This window comes from Rhipicephalus microplus, chromosome 10, assembly GCF_043290135.1.
Source record: "Rhipicephalus microplus isolate Deutch F79 chromosome 10, USDA_Rmic, whole genome shotgun sequence".
Classification (NCBI taxonomy): domain Eukaryota; kingdom Metazoa; phylum Arthropoda; class Arachnida; order Ixodida; family Ixodidae; genus Rhipicephalus; species Rhipicephalus microplus.
In genome coordinates this window covers 98640233-98658233 of record NC_134709.1, presented here as the reverse complement: position 1 = coordinate 98658233, position 18001 = coordinate 98640233, and the positions used below count along the sequence as shown (strand labels likewise).

The 18001-nt window shown below is 47.4% G+C and overlaps 1 protein-coding gene across 1 annotated transcript; it reads left to right on the top strand.

Moving 5' to 3' along the window:
- The first annotated feature begins 7704 nt into the window (after window positions 1-7704).
- Window positions 7705-14269, top strand: LOC142774336 (MIF4G domain-containing protein A-like). The gene is made up of 3 exons (XM_075874730.1): window positions 7705-7746; window positions 11682-11990; window positions 14036-14269. Exons 1-3 carry the CDS (start codon window positions 7705-7707, stop codon window positions 14267-14269), a joined length of 585 nt encoding a protein of 194 aa, XP_075730845.1.
- The last annotated feature ends 3732 nt before the right edge of the window (window positions 14270-18001 follow it).

Genomic DNA, 18001 nt, shown 5'->3' with positions numbered 1-18001 from the left:
TTCTTGGAAGCGCAAGGGGGAACTAATTTGGCCAAGGTCAGGAAGGATTGTCCCGATGATTCGAAGAAATTGGCTCCCGAAGAAAAGAAGCGTGCACCAGAGAGCATTCCGCGATGTTTTCTGTGCAACCGAGTGGGTCATCGCGCGAAAAACTGTCGAACGATCTTTACGAGCCCTATGGCAGTAAAATGTTTCAAGTGTGGTCAGACTGGGCACAAAGCAGACGCTTGTCGGAACGGAGTGAGTCAAACTCACCAGGTATCCTGTGTGCAAGCGGCACTGAAATCTGATAATAATGCCGTCACCGATGGATTCGTAGAGTTGAAGAATGGGGAGAAAATTCCTATTGTGGGTGCTGTAATGTGAAAACAGCCAACCGGTGTGTCGAAAGGAATGCCAACGCTGCCTGGAAAAGTTGCGGGCAAAAAGATTACGGTGTTAAGAGATACCGGCAGCTCCACTGTTATCGTGCGGAGAAACTTGGTACGGGAAAGTGAGTTAGCCGGCAAAACGAAACCGGTTTGCTTAATTGACCGTACAGTTCGGATGCTTCCCGAAGGAGAGATTGAGGTTGAAACCCCATACTTCAGCGGGAAGGTTACGGCTCTATGTATGACGACCCCCCTTTACGACCTTGTGATCGGAAACATCGACGGGGCACGAGGACCGAATGATCCGGAATGTTTGGGAGAAGACCTTAAGATAGAGCCCTCGCCAACCCAACGACCGCGAGATACAGTGGAGGAGCAACCCGTGACGGATGCCACTCGAGCCCAAGGTGAAGCCGCGGTGCAAGGGACTATGAATGATAAGGTGATCGTGTTGAACGGGTTCACGGGCCGGGCAACCGGACTTACGTCGGCACGACCTCAACCGACCGACAGTGTAAAGGAGACGGAGTTGGCCAGCTGGGCAAAATGTAGAGACATGATCAAGCTGGTAAATAAACAGACAGGACCCGTCGAATGTTATGACCCGTTAACGGTGTCGGAAGTGACAACGATGGCTGAGACGACGCCTCAGATATCGTCGTTGGAAAAGGCTCGCCGAAAAAGAACAAGGAAAAACAAGAAGAGATCGAGCGAGCACCGCAAGAAAGGACGCAAGCGCAGCTCGAAATACACAGGATAGGTGCTGAAGTCGAATCAGAATGTGTTTGGCAGTGCTGAGTGCCATATGTTGTGTTAACGTTGTGTTATCCTGTGTCACAAGTGTCGAAGTGTTTGTGCTGTGATGTGATGTATAGTGTTGTATAATTGTTGTAATGAGAAAACTTTGTACATTTGTATTGTTTGGAATGTGTGATGAAGTGTTGTAGTCATGTACCTGTGGCTATATTTCATGTGTCGTTGAATTGAATTACAATGTACAGTTGTATTGAGGATCTATTCCGAATGTGAAGTGTCAGGAACGCCGGATTGTGTTACAGTCTGTGAGAGGTGTGGTGACTGTTCGCGCTCGTTCGTGTGGTTTTGAATATTATGAGATAATATTCTTAAAGTGGGGGACAGTGTCACAGAACGAGCGCTAAAAATGGGCGCGCCGCCAAATTCTTGCGATAACGCGCGGGGGAGACGCCGGGAGGTCAAAAGAAAAAAAAAGAAAACAAACATCGAAGGCTCCCCGGGCGCGCGCTCTTTCCTCGGAAGCGTGGCTTCGCCGACGAACCTCCTTACCCCACATCGGCGGCCGAGCAAGCGCGCGAGAATTCTAGAACGAAAGAGGCCTGGTCACGCCGGATTGAGTCATCCATCGCGGAGGGCATTCGAACCGTCTCACCCTCTACCCAGCCTTCGCTGCGTATCGCGCCGACGAAATGACGAGAACTTTCTGGAATGTCGTGCGGAAGGTATTTAACCGAGCAGCGGAGACGAGAGATCAGGAGAAGACGGAAGTTAGCGCCAGAGCGCGTACGGATTCCGCCGTGTAGTCGGTGAAGGTTTTGTCCGTAGCGACAGAGCAGGAGAAGAAGAGGATTTCCACCTGATGGGTGAAGGCTCGAGCTACAGGCAAGAGCGTGAGTTTACCGCTAACGAGCGAAGACGCGTGGCAACAGCTGCGTGTGTGAAGGCGACGTGTCTCCGGCGAAGAAGTTTGAAGTTTGGAGAGTGGCCAATTGAAGACGCGAGGTTTCTTGGAAGAGAAACCTAGGGGCAGCGGAACGGCAACAACGCTGAACTTTGAGTGAGTGATTCTCGGAAAAGTATCATTCAGACTTTTGTTCCAAGGACTTTGGACTGAATAGGTTTTCTATCTCTTTAGTCTTTAAGTGTCTTGGTTGTTCAATGCATGCGACTGCATTGTAGTGTGTATTGTTGTCTGTGTTCGTTGGTCGAGTGTGGCTAATTGTACTGTGTAGTACGTTGTTTGATCGGTGACATATTGTACTCAGCTATTGTGGAGTGAGCATATTTGTGTATTGTTTTTCTAATCTGCCATTATTGAGAATATAATTTTGTTGGTTTATCAACTCTCGGCTCTGACTTGTTCTTTGGGCCACAGCCGGCGTCCGCTGGCGCGCCAAAAAGGACCACTTCTAAATTGTCCACGCTTTCGTGGTGCGGTTCGGGGGGCCGATACCTCAGCCCTTGGAATTAGCCCGGCGATCGCCTCCCGAATTAACGGGACCTGTGTGACAATGGCATCAAATCATAATTTACATTACATGGTCCTGCAGCTCTTGCGGTGGTTTCATTCACATGGCATGTTGCAAAACAGGTATGGTATAATATGATTGCATAGCAAACAAACGCGACGGAACCTAACATGAAAATCTTAACATGCGTGTCATGTAACAATATGACTACATGCCACGTTCATGATGCGCTCGCGTTCATTTCGCTAGCGCCCCATATACCAAATATGGTATTACAGTACGCGAACGGACGACATAGGTTTGTGACTGGTGCAAACATGATAATCATTAGGTGCGTGGCATTCAAGATGACTACATGCCACGCTCATCATTTGTCGCTACCGTTTCGCTAACTTCTCTTCTACCAAGTTTGGTATTATAGTTCGTGAATGGATGACGTATGTATGATACTGGTGCAAACAGATTAAACATGAGATGCGTGTCATATAATAATATGACTAGACGCTACGCTCATCATGCGCTCGCGGCCGTTTCGCTAGCTTCACATGTACCAAACTCGATATTACTCTACGCAAACGGACGACATAGGTAAATGACACATACAAACATGATAATCAGGACATGCGTGTCGTTTAACTACATGCCACACTATTGCGCTCGCGGCCGTTTCGATAGCTTTACGTATGCCAAATTTTGTATTACGTGACGCTAATGGATGATGAAGGTATGTGACTGGTGGAAACATGACAACCATGAGATGCGTGTCATGTGAGAACATAACTACATGCCAAAGTCAAGGCGCCATTACATTTCAACATTACGCGCTGCACGTGCTCGCCGGCGTCCATTTCGTCGCGTCACGCCTGCGTTGCCACGCCAGGAGCCGGTCCTGCCATATACTCGCAGGTGCTGCCACGCTGCGTTGGTTTGAGGCATGCGTGTTTTAGGGCGTCCCGCGTCACTCCGTCACGAAAAGAGGGAGACACGTGGTTGTCTGGTTAACGCATCGGCGCGAATTTCGTGCCGGTTGCCGTGGGGCCGCGCCGACGGTGGTGGTGGTGAAAACATTTAATAACCATTAAATGGTTACAGAGAGGTGATTGGGTTGGGGCCTTATTGGCCTCCTACCCTCACAGCACCAGGTGGAACCTTTATTCCGGGGCTCCATTGGCAAGCAACGCCACCCGCGCCCGTTGAACCAGAGCCTCTTGGGCCTTCAGGTCTTGACAGCCGAGCAGGGCCGCCTCCCAGTCCTCTCTCGTGGGATTGGGGTTGGGGGGGATAGATGGAGTAGACTGGCACGCCCAGACGATATGAAAGGTGTCAGCCACATCACCACAGAACTGGCACGTGCCATCAACGGATGAATTGAAATGTTTTAGCACCGCCGGGCACAGTAAAGTATTGGTAAACAATTTTAAAAGGAGGCGCTCGTCAGCGCGATGCAGTCCCTTACAAGGGTCTGGATAGTGCCGGTGCTCCTCCTTGTAGTAATTGGTAACATCTTTGAATGAAAGGGCCGAATTGTCTGATTGTGAGTAGGCTTCCAAAGACAGGGAGATAGCCCGAGAAGAGAGTGCGCGGGCGGCCTGATCGGCCTGTTCGTTACCCCTGAGTCCTTGGTGACCGGGTGCCCAAACCAGATTTCGCGGAGTTGGATTAACGTATCGGCAGCTAGGTTCCAGTATGCGCTGAGCAAGCGGTGAAGCCCACCCTAGCTGATAGTTCCGACAGGCCCCTCGTGAGTCGGTGATGATATGTTTAGAAGAGGGATAGGTGAGAGCCAGAGCGATGGCAATCTCCTCCGCGTGTGTTGCGCTGTAGGCTTTGAAAGTGAGCCCGTTTACGGTGTTTGCGTTGTGTATGACTGCGGCAGTATACCACCCCCCATGGTGCGGGCCGGCAACGTCCACGTAGCACACGTGTTCCTCTTGACTAAAGTGTCGCTGCAACGCTTCCGCGTGCGCCTGGCGGTGACCACTGTGGTTTTCTTTGGACAAGTTGCGGGGAAGGGGTCGGACCCGGAGGGCGCTTCTCCAAGGTTCTGGCACTCTCACCCTTTCCTCAATATAGTAATCGTGTTTGATGTGTATTCGGTCCAAGAGACGGCGACCGGAATGGGTCTGTGCAAGGCGCGTGTATTGGTTAACGAGGTGGGCTTCTCGAAGTTCCCGGTAGGTATTCACCACGCCTAGGGCCAGAAGTCTCTGGTTGGACGTGGTGATAGGGAGGTCGAGAGCCCGCTTGATAACTTTACGGTGGATGACCTCGAGTTGATCATCCTCGTGTTTGCGTAGGTGCAAGTAGGAAGTCGAGTAGAGTATTCTACTCGTTACGAAAGCATGGGCAAGGCGCATTGCATCCCTGTTCGTAATCCGCCCCGCTTGTTAGAGACTCGGCGGACCATACGGCCCACCTGGTCTCCCACCATGCGAAGTTTGGCTATTGTGGTGTCGGCCTTGCGTTGGTGGTGTATGAAGAGGCCAAGGACGCGGATCTCCTTGGCCTCACGGATCGGTCCCGAGGGAAGACTGATATGGAGCTGAGTTGTGTCCTGAGGGGAGGGACGTACGTGCACAAATTCTGAGTTAGCCGGGGCACACTGGAGTCCGCAGTAGGTTGCGTAGTCGTCGACTACAGTCGCTGCTGCTTGCAGGCATGACTCCATGTGACCCAGGTTACCTTGCGTGGCCCAGATCGTGATATCATCCGCGTAAAGAGCATGATGTATCCCTGGTAAAGAAGCCAATTTGGGGGGAAGATGAAGCATGGCTATATTAAATAGGAGGGGAGAGAGGACCGCGCCTTGAGAAGTTCCCCTCGAGCCGATGACGTAAGGCCCATGTTCCTCATCTTGTATGCGTATGTAGGCTTGACGGTTTGTAAGAAACTGTCTAACATAATTGAATGTTTTATAACCACAGTTGGTCTGACTGAGGTGGTCAAGGATTACCTCATGCTTCACGTTGTCGAATGCCCCTTTAAGATCCAAGGCCAGGACTACCTTGTCATTGTGGGGGCATTCAACAGGATCTAATATGTCATGGTGGAGCTGTAGAAGTATATCCTGGGCTGACTTCTGAGGGCGGAATCCAAACATGGTGTCCGCAAAAGTGTGCTGTGTTTCTAGAAACTCGGAGAGTCTGTCGCGCACCATCGTTTCCATCAGATTGCCGACACAAGACGTGAGGGAGATGGGGCGAAGGTTCTCCACGTCAATAGGTTTACCTGCCTTCGGGATGAAAGTCACGAGAGCTGATTTCCATTCAAGAGGGAGAGGAGTTTCTCCGTCCCAAATGCTATTGATGTATTTGAGGAGCGTGGTGTAGGCTGCGTCGGGAAGATTGGCCAACAGTTTGACCGTAACCTGGTCACGCCCTGGTGCAGTGCCACGCTTCATCTTGCGTAAGGCCGCCTGGAGGTCGTGGAGCTGGAACGGGGTGTCCAACTGCGTGTTCTTTTTGCCTGCGTAGGAGTATGCGGCCGTCCGGGGGTCCTTGGTGGTGCACAGGTATCGGTCCCTGAGCGTGTTTGCCAGCTGGCGCCGACGGACGCTGGTCGTGCCGGTCGCACCTGGCGTGAGGCTATAGAGTGCTCGTGTTTTGCCAATGTAGCATCGCTGTGCCTAGCGTGCGCGCAAGTCAACGCTAATTGGAGTATATTGGGCCCTTCATGACGCGCTGGCGGTCGTTTTGCTAGCTCTACATTTACCGATTTTCGTGTTAAGTGAGGTCAATGGATGACGAATCTATGACTGGTGCAAACATGATAATCCTGACACGCGTGTCATGTAAGAACATGGCAACTTACCACGCTAATAGCGTGCTCACAGCCGTTTCGCTAGCTCCACATATATCAAATTTTGTGTCACGTGACGTGAATAGATGATTGAGCTAAATGACACATCTCCACATGATAATCATGACACGGAAGTCATGTACGGCATCATTGACCTCCACCTCGTAACGTTGTGATGATTATAAAGTGTCATATCAACATTTATTATTCGTGCTTCACATATCATCAGTTCCCGCTGTACGTGGGATCTACCAATTTTTTTGTTGTATCGTTTATGTTCATTAAGGTAACCTTATGTCCTACGACTCATTTCGTTCCCTTTGTTTCATTTAATGTATTCACCATAGCAACTGAAGCCAAACATTCACATTTTGATTAAAGTCAAGCTCCGGAGGTGAGGTTCCTGATTAAAGCCAAGTTACTGAAGCGCCCCCTTCTAGGTGGCGCTCAAGAAACATAGGAAAGGAGCAAAGAGAAAGGTGTTGCTACTTTGGAAACTTGTTTTCAAAGTAGCAACACCTTTCTGTAGCAACACCTTCGAGACCCTTATTTGACACCCGATCCCGTGGTCCGAAACAAGGGCGTACAGGGGCAGGTACAGGGGTCTCGTACGCCCCACGAAATTATTTCTCGCCATGGCATAGAGAGTAGAAAATGGCCGTATTAAGGGGCTGTCCCTCCCGAAGAAGAATTCCGGCTACGCGCCTGGTCCGTGATATTCCGTCCGCCACTGTCCACCATTTTCAGTGAAAGGCTCTGAAGCATACATATGATGTTGACTGGACGTGGCGCCGGTATCCTAGGAGTAAATGTGTAATGTCTATAAAATTAGATAGCCAGCTGTGCAGCCATAATCGACGTTTCTCCAACATTATGCCTCGAGGTAACTCTGGATCAAATTTCTTGGTTGCGATAAACAACTTTTGCTACTGCACGGTTCATCATTTTGGTCGAGCTTGGCGTAGGTGTATGTCGAATCGCTATCAAGGAACCAGAATGCGATTGTCTTGATCTGCTCTGGTCGATATCAAAGTTGTACGTGTGACACCCGTATTACATCACCTCGCAGCATATTCGGAATTGTTTAACAGGGCTGTAAACTAGACTATTATAGAATGCAATCTGTGATTAACCATTCCTCAGTTTAGTATGAATTCACCAGACCAGTGGACTTTAAACACTAAATTTTGACGTCTCTATCGCAAAGTAAGCCATTCACATTGTTTTTTTCAGAGCCTGACTTGTTGGCGCCAAAGGAAGTGGATGGACTTGTGCGCGTAGTCTTACAGAAAGCCATCCACCACGACGATATGGCTGAGGCGGCGGCAAAATTCTGCACCCGCGTCATCACGGTGAGCCATTAGCGTTCGCGAACGCCTCTTACTTTTTCAGGCGAATGCCTCAAATGGCTCGTCAGGTTCAGAAAGCGACCGGCGTCCAGCGACGGTGTTCATCGTCGGCGATCACGTCAGCGGCGTCATCATGGTCAAGTTACGCAAGGAATCATCGTGCGATGAGGTCACGATTTGTTGTCACGGCGTCACAGATCATCAAAATATGCAACGTCCCCACGACGTCGATTCGACGTCGTCTCGCTGACGTCGCATGATGGCGTAATTGCATAAGTGCCTGGTCAAAGGTAGGCCGATCACGGAGGCAGCGCAGAACAACGTAAAATGCAGGAAGCTTACAATGACTTCGATCCCGGAGCGAAACAACGTTAGCTGCAAAAAGCATTCGGTGGCTCGTGGTTATTACATCGACATACAACTAAAGTAGGTTGCCGTATGCATTCGAGTCGACTGAGCAAAATGCGCGAAGGGACCCAGCGAGGGTTATTTCGAAACGAAACACAGTCTATTTTATATGCATGGGCGTCTGTGTAATCAGTCACCCGGTGTGTAACGCCACCAGCATCACCGCAATTACTATCCTGAGAGGTCGTCGTGGCTAAAGACGACGAAGGTGGTGCTCAACTTGTTAAAGTCGTCAGACTTTGAGCGGCACGTTTATAATGACTGTGAGGTGCGCGACACTGTGTGTACATGCTCTCTCTCTCTCTCTCTCTCTCTCTCTCTATATATATATATATATATATATATATATATATATATATATATATATATATATATATATATATATATATATATATACCAATTTATCAAACTCTCTCATCCTTGTCTCCAGTGTAGGGTAGCATACCGGTCCTTTTAGCCTGGTTAACATCCCTGCCTTTCCTTACTCTCCTATTCCTTACTTCCTTCTCTTCTCCATCCTCAACGCAGTGTCATAAGAAATTCCTGGATGCACTTATACTTCCCATCATCTTGAATTCTAACAGGTTGGCAGCCAATGGAAGCTTGCCTCTTTTGAACGGTAAAATTGTCAAGTCTTCTAGAATCTCTATGTCAGAAAAACTCGGCTGAGTATGCATGTAGCTGAAAGGAGTCGAAGGTATACTAGCAATATTTTCATTCTCCTTGGTAGATGTATTGACACCGCCTCTGCCGTTCTACAAAGCTTCCTGTAGACAAAATGGTTTTCACTGCTTCAGGATCGGAGGCGTTGCCAGTTTTTCACACCTGACATTCTTATGCGCTGCCTTCATGAATGACGTCATCAGTGGGAGTTGCCAATACTTCAAAGCGACGTACGAAATTTTCGTGTTCTCTGGCGTTCTCCTGTTAGAATGACCTGTTTTCTTGCATGATTCATGTGGACGCCGCTGATACCGGACATCTGCGACGGTCACCCTTCTAGTTGGATGAGGCATCGCATGCTTTTGCCCTGGTCTTGTGGATGTATCGACAGTGACACCCTTGGGTGACAAGTTGTCCTGCGTATGGCAGTGGAGTCGGTCGAATTGGAAGTAATGCTCTTTATGAAAAAGCGCCTCCTTCTTTATTACTGGCACAACTTCTTTTGTCGAATCTGCTCTTGAATGTGCTTCCAATTGTATTTTGGAAGACCACACCTGAATACTGTGAATTTTGCAGCTCTAGAGTGACACATGATTCGACATGACTAATAAATGTTACAATAAATGCAGTTATTCATAAATGAACACATTGTGACCTGCTTGTTAGTGTACCGCCACGTGGACTGTAGAGCTCCTGAGAGAGCGAGAGAAGCAAAAGGAAAACAGGGAAGTCTCGAAGCAACCACGTGATATTATCAAAGAAGACAACGCTTCAGAAAAGTTACAAGTGGAGCCTACAAAGATTTCACAAGGCCGTTATTACAACGTCATTGTGTGAGTGACAAGCAATACTGCCACGGTCGTTCCCTTTCTTCACCTTTTTACGGCATCTCTCATAATCATATGGTGGTTTCTGGTTTTGAAACCCCACATATCAATCAATCAATCAATCAATCAATCAATCAATCAATCAATCAATCAATCAATCAATCAATCAATCAATCAATCAATCAATCAATCAATCTTCACCTTTTCTTCATGTGGCTTCCGCCCACAAAGCCTCTCAGGAATGCTACGCTCGAGAGGCGCCTCGCTGTTCGGGAAAGTTCGCGATCATTGTAAATCGTTCTGTGAAGATTGCGCGCAAGACGCGAGCACTCGAGATTATTCCAGAGCTTGCGCGATGCCCACTGATAAGACTGGAATATTCGAGGGCATCCGTATGAATTCCGATGCGCTTCACCACTTGTCAGTTTTAAAGCTCATGTGGTGCCCGCTGCACCAGCAACACCTGCTAATGCCATTATAAACTCACTACCATAAAGGGCTCGTTAGCAGTGTCCCAAAGTTGATCTAGAACATCGCGTACCTCATGTGTTGTCTGCGTTGTTCACACGTACATTTATAATGTTCGTTTTATGTAACTATTTCCATTGCACTTGCGGAGCTTCGAAAATTGCTTATTAACTCGGTAAACACATAATTTTCTCTCATTACTTTAACCCCCGACGTGCAATAAGTGATATGCTGCACTGCTCTTTTTCTTTTTTTGTCGCCATATTCTTTAAGAACATTTGTATAGATCGTTCCGTTCACGATCGCAGTAAAGCCTGTTGCTGTTTCACACGTGCGCATTTGTTGCATTTTTGTCATGCATAATAACTGTAATGCATACACGTGTAATCTGGAACTAGCGTAAGTTATCGTAAAGTTAAACTATGTGTCTGGTCACCGTTAATTCGGCTTGATGTAAATAAGTAGGGGAGGACTTGTGCTGTATTATTGACGTGGTTAGTCGCACTTATAGCAAAATCTGCTACGTGATGAAATTTACTTTGACGCCGTAGTTGTCAGCCGCCGCAGCCCAAGTTGGTCAGCGCTATAGGGCAAAATAAGAAAACAAATCCAGGATTGGATCTGATTTGAACAAGAACCCTCTGGGTGGCAGCGGAGCATTCTAAACCAGAGCCACGTGAATATCATTCACACAAAGACCCTATGTAAGCGTCATGTCGAGCATGGAATCAAGTTAACGTGCAATACAGCGTGATGTGACACAATGTAAACTGGATGGCGAGTCGATCGTTCAGTTCATCGAACCTATTCTAAGGGCTAAGCTATAATTCTTCATCTTCATCAGCCACAGCACGAATCAAGCGCTCATACCGCCTTACAGAGGTGTCGCGCCTCGACGTTTCGTCGCACAATGGCGAATAATTCTATATACCGTGCTTTCTTGTATCATACAAAATATTTGTCGTATATTGACTACATCCCAGAAGAACGTGTGTTTGTTGCAACAAGAGAGTCGTCAACAGACTCCAGAAAGGCCGCTCGTCCAGGTTTCGCTGTGACTGTGCTGCGGGTTTCACGGAGGCCTTGCAAGCTCTATGCTGAGCCCCTCTATAAATCTGATTCGAAACGGATGAGTTCGGTGCAACGCGACATAGGCAAGAGGCACACAGGGCAGGTACTCAACTCTTGGCTGCGCTTCACTGAGCAAATATAAGAAAAAATTCATAACAGCAAGCAGAAGGCGCGATAACGTTCGTCAGTCAAACACGTCTTGCTGAAATTCATGAACATTTTACTTTACTGATGGAAATGAGAGAAGACAATTAATTGTGAGATTCGGCTGGTCCGTGCTAGATCACCCAGCTATATATAGAGGCTGGGATATTTTGCCTCCGTGTAGCGTCCCTGGCTTGCGGGATATACCGTTTTCGAAAGTCGACTTCTGAGCTGAGCTGAATTCTTATATGCTAGTTTATTACGCTTTCGCGTCAAGAACAACTCTTATTTTCCTCCACTGATTGCATATAACCTTGTTTACTTCTCCGCACTGTTATTTTTTGTATAATACCACAGGCTGAGGTCGACGGGGGGTTCGTCGATCGACTGTTGTGGACCTGCCGCAACTGGTTCAGGCAACTCGACATCCCGTTGCCGAGATCCACTTATTGGGCGCCAGTGGAGCCGAAGACTCAAAAGAATACCGGTCAGAAACTGATCGCCATCGTGAAATTCATTGCCGCGCTTCTCTCGGACGTCCCTGAAAATCAAGGAGCTGCATCGATGGGCTCGCTCCACTGCGGACACATCTTCTCTATGGCGGTGCTTCTGTGCGACTCCTGCAGGCTTGTCATGATCTCGCCTCAGCTGGACTACGAAGCTAAGGTATGCACTCATCATCGTCACCACAACCACCATGGCTTGCTCTAGGGCACGCGAGCCGTAAACTTTTTTGGTGAGCCTAGACAAGTGTGGTTGCGAAGCGCCTACGAAGCCGTGATTAGCCAACATCTTATGCTTTAACGAATAGCCCACTAGTCTTTTGCATAAGGTATTGTGTGCACCCATGTATTTACAAATGCAGTAAAAGCTCTTCAATGCGGAAAATGGGAAACTTTAGTCGTGTTCCTTTGTTCCGGCCAGCATACTCACTGTTTGGTTACATGAAAATTGGTATTGTGGGCACATTTAGATGATCTATGAGTCCGCGGAGCACAAAACGCCCCGAATGTTCGAGTCAAAAAAACAAAAAAACGGTGTTCGCACGTCACAGAAACAAGGTTTGCGCAGTGTTGATTGCTATTTCAATCATGCAGTTAGTGACCACGGTTTCATCCCCATCCGGATTATTGAGACCGCAGCTTCGTTTTAACATGATGCACTACGCGCGCCATGTCGCGAAACTCATGCACGTGGCAGAGGTTTGTGATGAAGAGCCTTGAGGTTCGGTCGGCATGCTGGCATAAAACGCATTTTCTGTATCGTGATGGGCAAACCGTCAGTTACCGGCCGTTTTTACCCGTAAGGAGACTATTGTCACATGCGCGTAAAGGTGGTAATGGTGGCATGCAGTGCGCAATAAGGGAGGCGTAAAGAAAACGTTTCGGGCTAAACATAAAACAGTGAATGCGGCGCCTTGGTCGCATGCATTGTGAATAAAACGCCGAAATGAAGAAAATCTGCTGCTTTCACGCTGCTCGTATACGTAATAAGTGCAGCATTCACGTATCCTCAGAAAATGAAAGTATATAAAACAGACGTTATCCTTATGCTTTGCTTATCGCTTTCGATGTTTTTGACATTCGGTGAATTCTGATATTTTTGGTTGATCCCACAAAATCCGGATTGACAAAATTTTGCATATATTGTTTGTGTTGTGACTGACGATCATCAGTTATGGCTCAGCCCATAGTTGCGTGTCCGAAACACTCAAACGCCCACTCTTTCTTGATTGACGTAGCGCGAATAGCGGTGCAACTGTATGCTTCTTCGACGCATTGTTACATCGGTTAGCATCACTTCGCACCTGACACGACGACTGTATGTAGTCTTTTCTCCTAGAAGTTTCATCCACTGGTGTTGCTATGTGGCACAACGGTGAGCTCGTGCTTGCGCTTCGTGTTCCGGGCTGGCTCCTTAACGGTGAGGTAGTCTAAAAGCGGCGGTAAAACCCTTGGAATCGGTCGTCCGCACTATTTAGCCCAGGTGCAAGAGCGAAGCGGAACGAGAGAGAGAGCGCGCGGACGAATCCATTAGGGTAACAGGGGAGTCTACTGTAACCAGTTGAGTCGCACGAGTTGAGCCGGCCCTCGGTGATCGAATATCGATGGAGGTGAAATGGTCGGGGCCCTTGTGCTGTGCGATGTCAGCGCATTCCAAAGAACACCAGATGGTCCAGATTCCCAGAGCCCTCCATTGTGGCGTCTGTCATAATCATATCGTGGTTTTGGGACTTAGAACTCTAAATAGAATTCGTGTTATTATTGAGTTGAGCCACTAGAGGGTGTTGGTGAGCACGCTACAGAGAAAGCGTAGCGATGTGGAGCAGGTGAAGGTGGTTGGGAAGGAGAACGAAGGCGAGGCTATGACGGGAGTTGAACACGTCGTGTAGAGAGGAGGAGGGAGTAGCAGAGTGGATGACGTTGCCAGCGAAAGAAGCCCGCCAATAGTAGCGTGCGTTCAAGCACAGGTGGCGCTGGGGAAAGAGCAGTAATGGGGCGCCAAGTGATAGCGACCTGATGCCGTCACTTCTGCTGTTTAATCAGCCTTCGAGAAGTTGTAAGTTGAAATCTTATAGCTGCGGATGATTGTTTATTCAGTGGGACTACCCATTTTTACTGACTACAAAATAATGCGTGACAAAGAAAGTGTGAAGAAATTGTGAGAATCGCTCATACGAATAGGCTAAGTTTTCAAAACTTTCACTGCAGGTCGAGTGCCTCCACAGAGCACTAACTACAGCCGGCGAAGCTGCGGAACGAGGTGCCCCTGCCCGCATGGCGGCGCTAGTGGCCTGCTTGCGGGACGCTTTCCTGTCGTCGGATGTTCCCGAGAAAGCTCGCTTGACCCTGCTCGAACTTGTAGAGCTGCGTGCTTCAGGCTGGAAACTATCCCTGGAGCAGCAGCTTTACTACACCAGACTCAACGACGCTGCTGGAGACTAATATGTCAATATCCAGAACACGTTACTTTTGCCATGCCGCGTCACTGAATGAGACTTCCTTACAGTTTGCACCCGGAGACGAAAGCCTACCGACCAAACGTTTCCCACGGCGATCAAGGGCAGCGCCTCTTTTTTTCTTTTAAACTAAGGACTATTTTAAAAGCTTCATCTATGGCTTAAATACGTGATTGTCGGGGCACAGGAGTCGGAAGGCGATGTTACGAGCACGGTATCACCGTGGTTACGAGTCACCTGGTTAGGCCTGTAGCGTCACACTGTAGGTTCATCACACGGCGCAACTGCTTTGAAAAAAATGATATACAAGAGCAGAATGCCATTGCGGAGCACTAGAAAGAAGCCTACATAAAATAGATAATACAACAATGTTTTGAAAATGTGACACAAAGAGAGCAGTGGTAGTGCTAACTTCAATGTTCCATACGAGAGCATAAATACAGGCTTTCGTACATGAACAGTCACGTGAGGGGGTACATATGGATACGTGCATACATAAAAGAGTGAAGGGAATAACTAAGTTCACTCAACGTGTAATAGCTAAATGTGCTCTAAGAAGTACATGTTTGACTTTTTTTTTTTGAACGATGACCTGGAAGAAGCTTGCATTATCAAGGTTAGTACTTGAGGATGAATGTGTAGTAAATGGGGCAGTTGCCATTTTGAAAGTTGCTGACCAAAGGTGGTTCTGCTTTTTCGGTTCAAAAAGTATTATCTCTGAAGTTGTAGTTGCGAATGCTCTTAGTGTGGGTAGCGAGAAACTTGTAATGGGCCATTTCTGTGTTAAATAAATATGAGCTCAGAGAAACGCTGGCTATATACCTAATGAATACAAAGAATGTGCTCTGTTAAAAGAATAGCAAGACACGTGTTCGTGCTATTTACAGTTGCGAATGAAACGAAGAGATATTTCTGCGTGAGATGTACAGGTTATTGAGATTTAGATAATTGGATATTAAGAATCTAAATTAAAACAAAGTATGATGGATGTGCTAATGACTTGAGTTACCAGGTCCGATATATGTTTAGCATACCTACTGAATTGGCTATGGTATCAAGAAATTCTACGTTTATAGAACAGCTACCTGCACATTCCTACTCTTAACCGAAACCGTGCTCCCTTAAACAAACTGTCTAACCGAACAGCCCAACAGCTGACCACATTGTCAATCCCAAGTTTCCGCGGAATTTCACTCTGTGAAATTTATATTGATAAATTCGTTTCTGCACTTGCGCCCTAAATGAATTGGAGGTGATAAATGAAGTGCCTCATTTTTTGACAAGTAGAGTCATGGAGAGCCTCAGCTAAAACGAAGTAACAGCACACGGCATACTGGATACTGGTTGCGCGGTCCAGAGCAGGAAGCTATGACGAGATCAAGCATGTGATGAAGAGTAGAACATCAGCGTACCCAGCAGAAGGGTGAGACTTTCTTTCCACATCCACTTGCCCCTCTTTTATTATTTTTATTTCATCTTTTGAATGTGCAGGTGCACGCGCTCTGTTCAGATAATTGATCGTAGCGCGAAGTAAGGACACGTACAAAAGAAGACACATTCAGAACAACAGAACATCATGTTGTTCTGAATCCATCCATCCATCCATCCATCCATCCATCCATCCATCCATCCATCCATCCATCCATCCATCCATCCATCCATCCATCCATCCATCGATCCATCCACCCACCCGTCCGTCCGTCCGTCCGTCCGTCCGTCCATCCATCTATCTATCCATCCATCCATCCATCCATCCATCCATCCGTCCATCCGTCCGTCCGTCCGTCCATCCGTCCGTCCGTCCGTGCGTTCGTCCGTCCGTCCATCCGTCCGTCCGTCCGTCCATCCATCCGTCCTTCCGTCCGTCCATCCATCTAGCTAGCTAGCTAGCTAGCCGCCTACGACACTCAGCTCTCCTAGCCGTTTTGATAATGGTATTGATACCAAACTTTGTGTGGCATAGCATAGCTGTACGAATAACAAATTTGACTAGTCATAACATGAAAAGTCGTAGGCAGCTAGATAGATAGCTAGATAGATAGATAGATAGATAGATAGGTAGATAGATAGATAGATAGTCATGAAATGATGATAACTATATGTACAAATTTTTGCACGCACAAACATATGTTGAAGAGTTTCAGATGTTGATATAACCTGTTGTTCGCATTTGCGGAACGATGTCAACTGGAACGCGTGTATTAGCAGCACCAGAAGCTGATAAGAAGCGCTGATGCTCGCGAAGATGCTGGCCCTGTACGCGTGTTTTACCACCGTATGCTGGAGAACGCGCGCGAGGGAGGGGAGACGTATGCTACGGCGCTCATTGGCTATCAGCGCTGCAAACGTCATTTCCGTGCAATGCCTCACGCCCTCGTCTGTCCTCAGCGCCATCAATATGCCAGTGATCCGACTGCTCTGGGGTTGGTTCCGAACTACTGAAGCCGTAAGTAAACAGTGTCGGGGCTGACTGCGTGGACAGGCGGCATCTGCACACTCGTAGCATTACGACGAGTAGTAGACGGACAAGGTTTACGCGTTGGAGCGAGATACAGCTGTGGCCGCGGGGTTCCATAGTGTGGGGAGCTCGTTTTTCGCCACGCCTGTTTAACTCATGCCTAAGTTTTAATCTCCCACAGTAGTAGTTTGAATCCGAATTCCAACGGCCGCATCTAACGGCCGTACGCTTGCGTTCATGTTTTGAGCAGTTTCGAGTGCTTGCTTAAACTTGCGAGTTTTAAATAGATCGGCATGGACTTGTCTAAATCCAACATTTTGTATTGTAGACACCAACCGGCCCAGTTCAGTTAGCTAATTCAGGTAAACTTTCCTCATTTTGTTTCTGAAAACACTGCTTACACTTGAGGACAGCTTACGGGTTCAAATCAACATATGTCAAGTTTCTTAAAACAGTTATAAAAGAGCTATATTGCAAAAAATATCACATTAGCAGGTCTCAGAGTTCAAAAAAACTGCTGGGAACTTATTATCAGTATGCATGTTGCCTGTCTGAACCCTTCCACATGAAGGCAGTAAGAGTGGCTCACAGCGAAGGCTTAATGTGTAAGCGTAGAAATAATAAAGTGGGTTGGTTACAATCCAAATTAAAAAAAAAGTGCTGAGACTGGAGGAAGCTGGTGACATTCACAGGATTTTTACTTTCTCTGTCAATTAGTACTTGCTTACTTATAATAAAACACCAGACCCTTTCTGAAGCACGCAACCATATAGGTGACACTGTAAAGTTAGAAATTACGAATGCTATTGTGTGCATTGAATTTTTCTACTCCCTCCTGCGATGCCCTCAGGCCTTGGGAGTAATACAAATAAAACATCTGACATAAGCATACTCTTGCAGAAATTCGTTGAAAAGTGAAATCTCTCTTAACCGTCATTTAGTTTTCTTTTGCACCATCTGCCTGTGATGTATCTTTTTTCCTATTCGTCATTGTAGCAAGCTGCTCAGTACCATCACAGTGATACAGTTGGGAGCTACGCACATGTTCTCAAATCTGGTTTTTGTTTTGCACTGAAACTACCCCATATGTCCCTGGTTTTGCTTTCAATATTACCCACGGTCACCTGCAAGTTATACATTTGCAGTATTTTGGAGAATGACTGCTGCACAAAGTCGGCAAAACTGCGACAGGCATCAGGAATCGGCACTGCAATATCAAGTAACTAGGCAGTTCATTTTAAAACTGGACATACTCAGTGA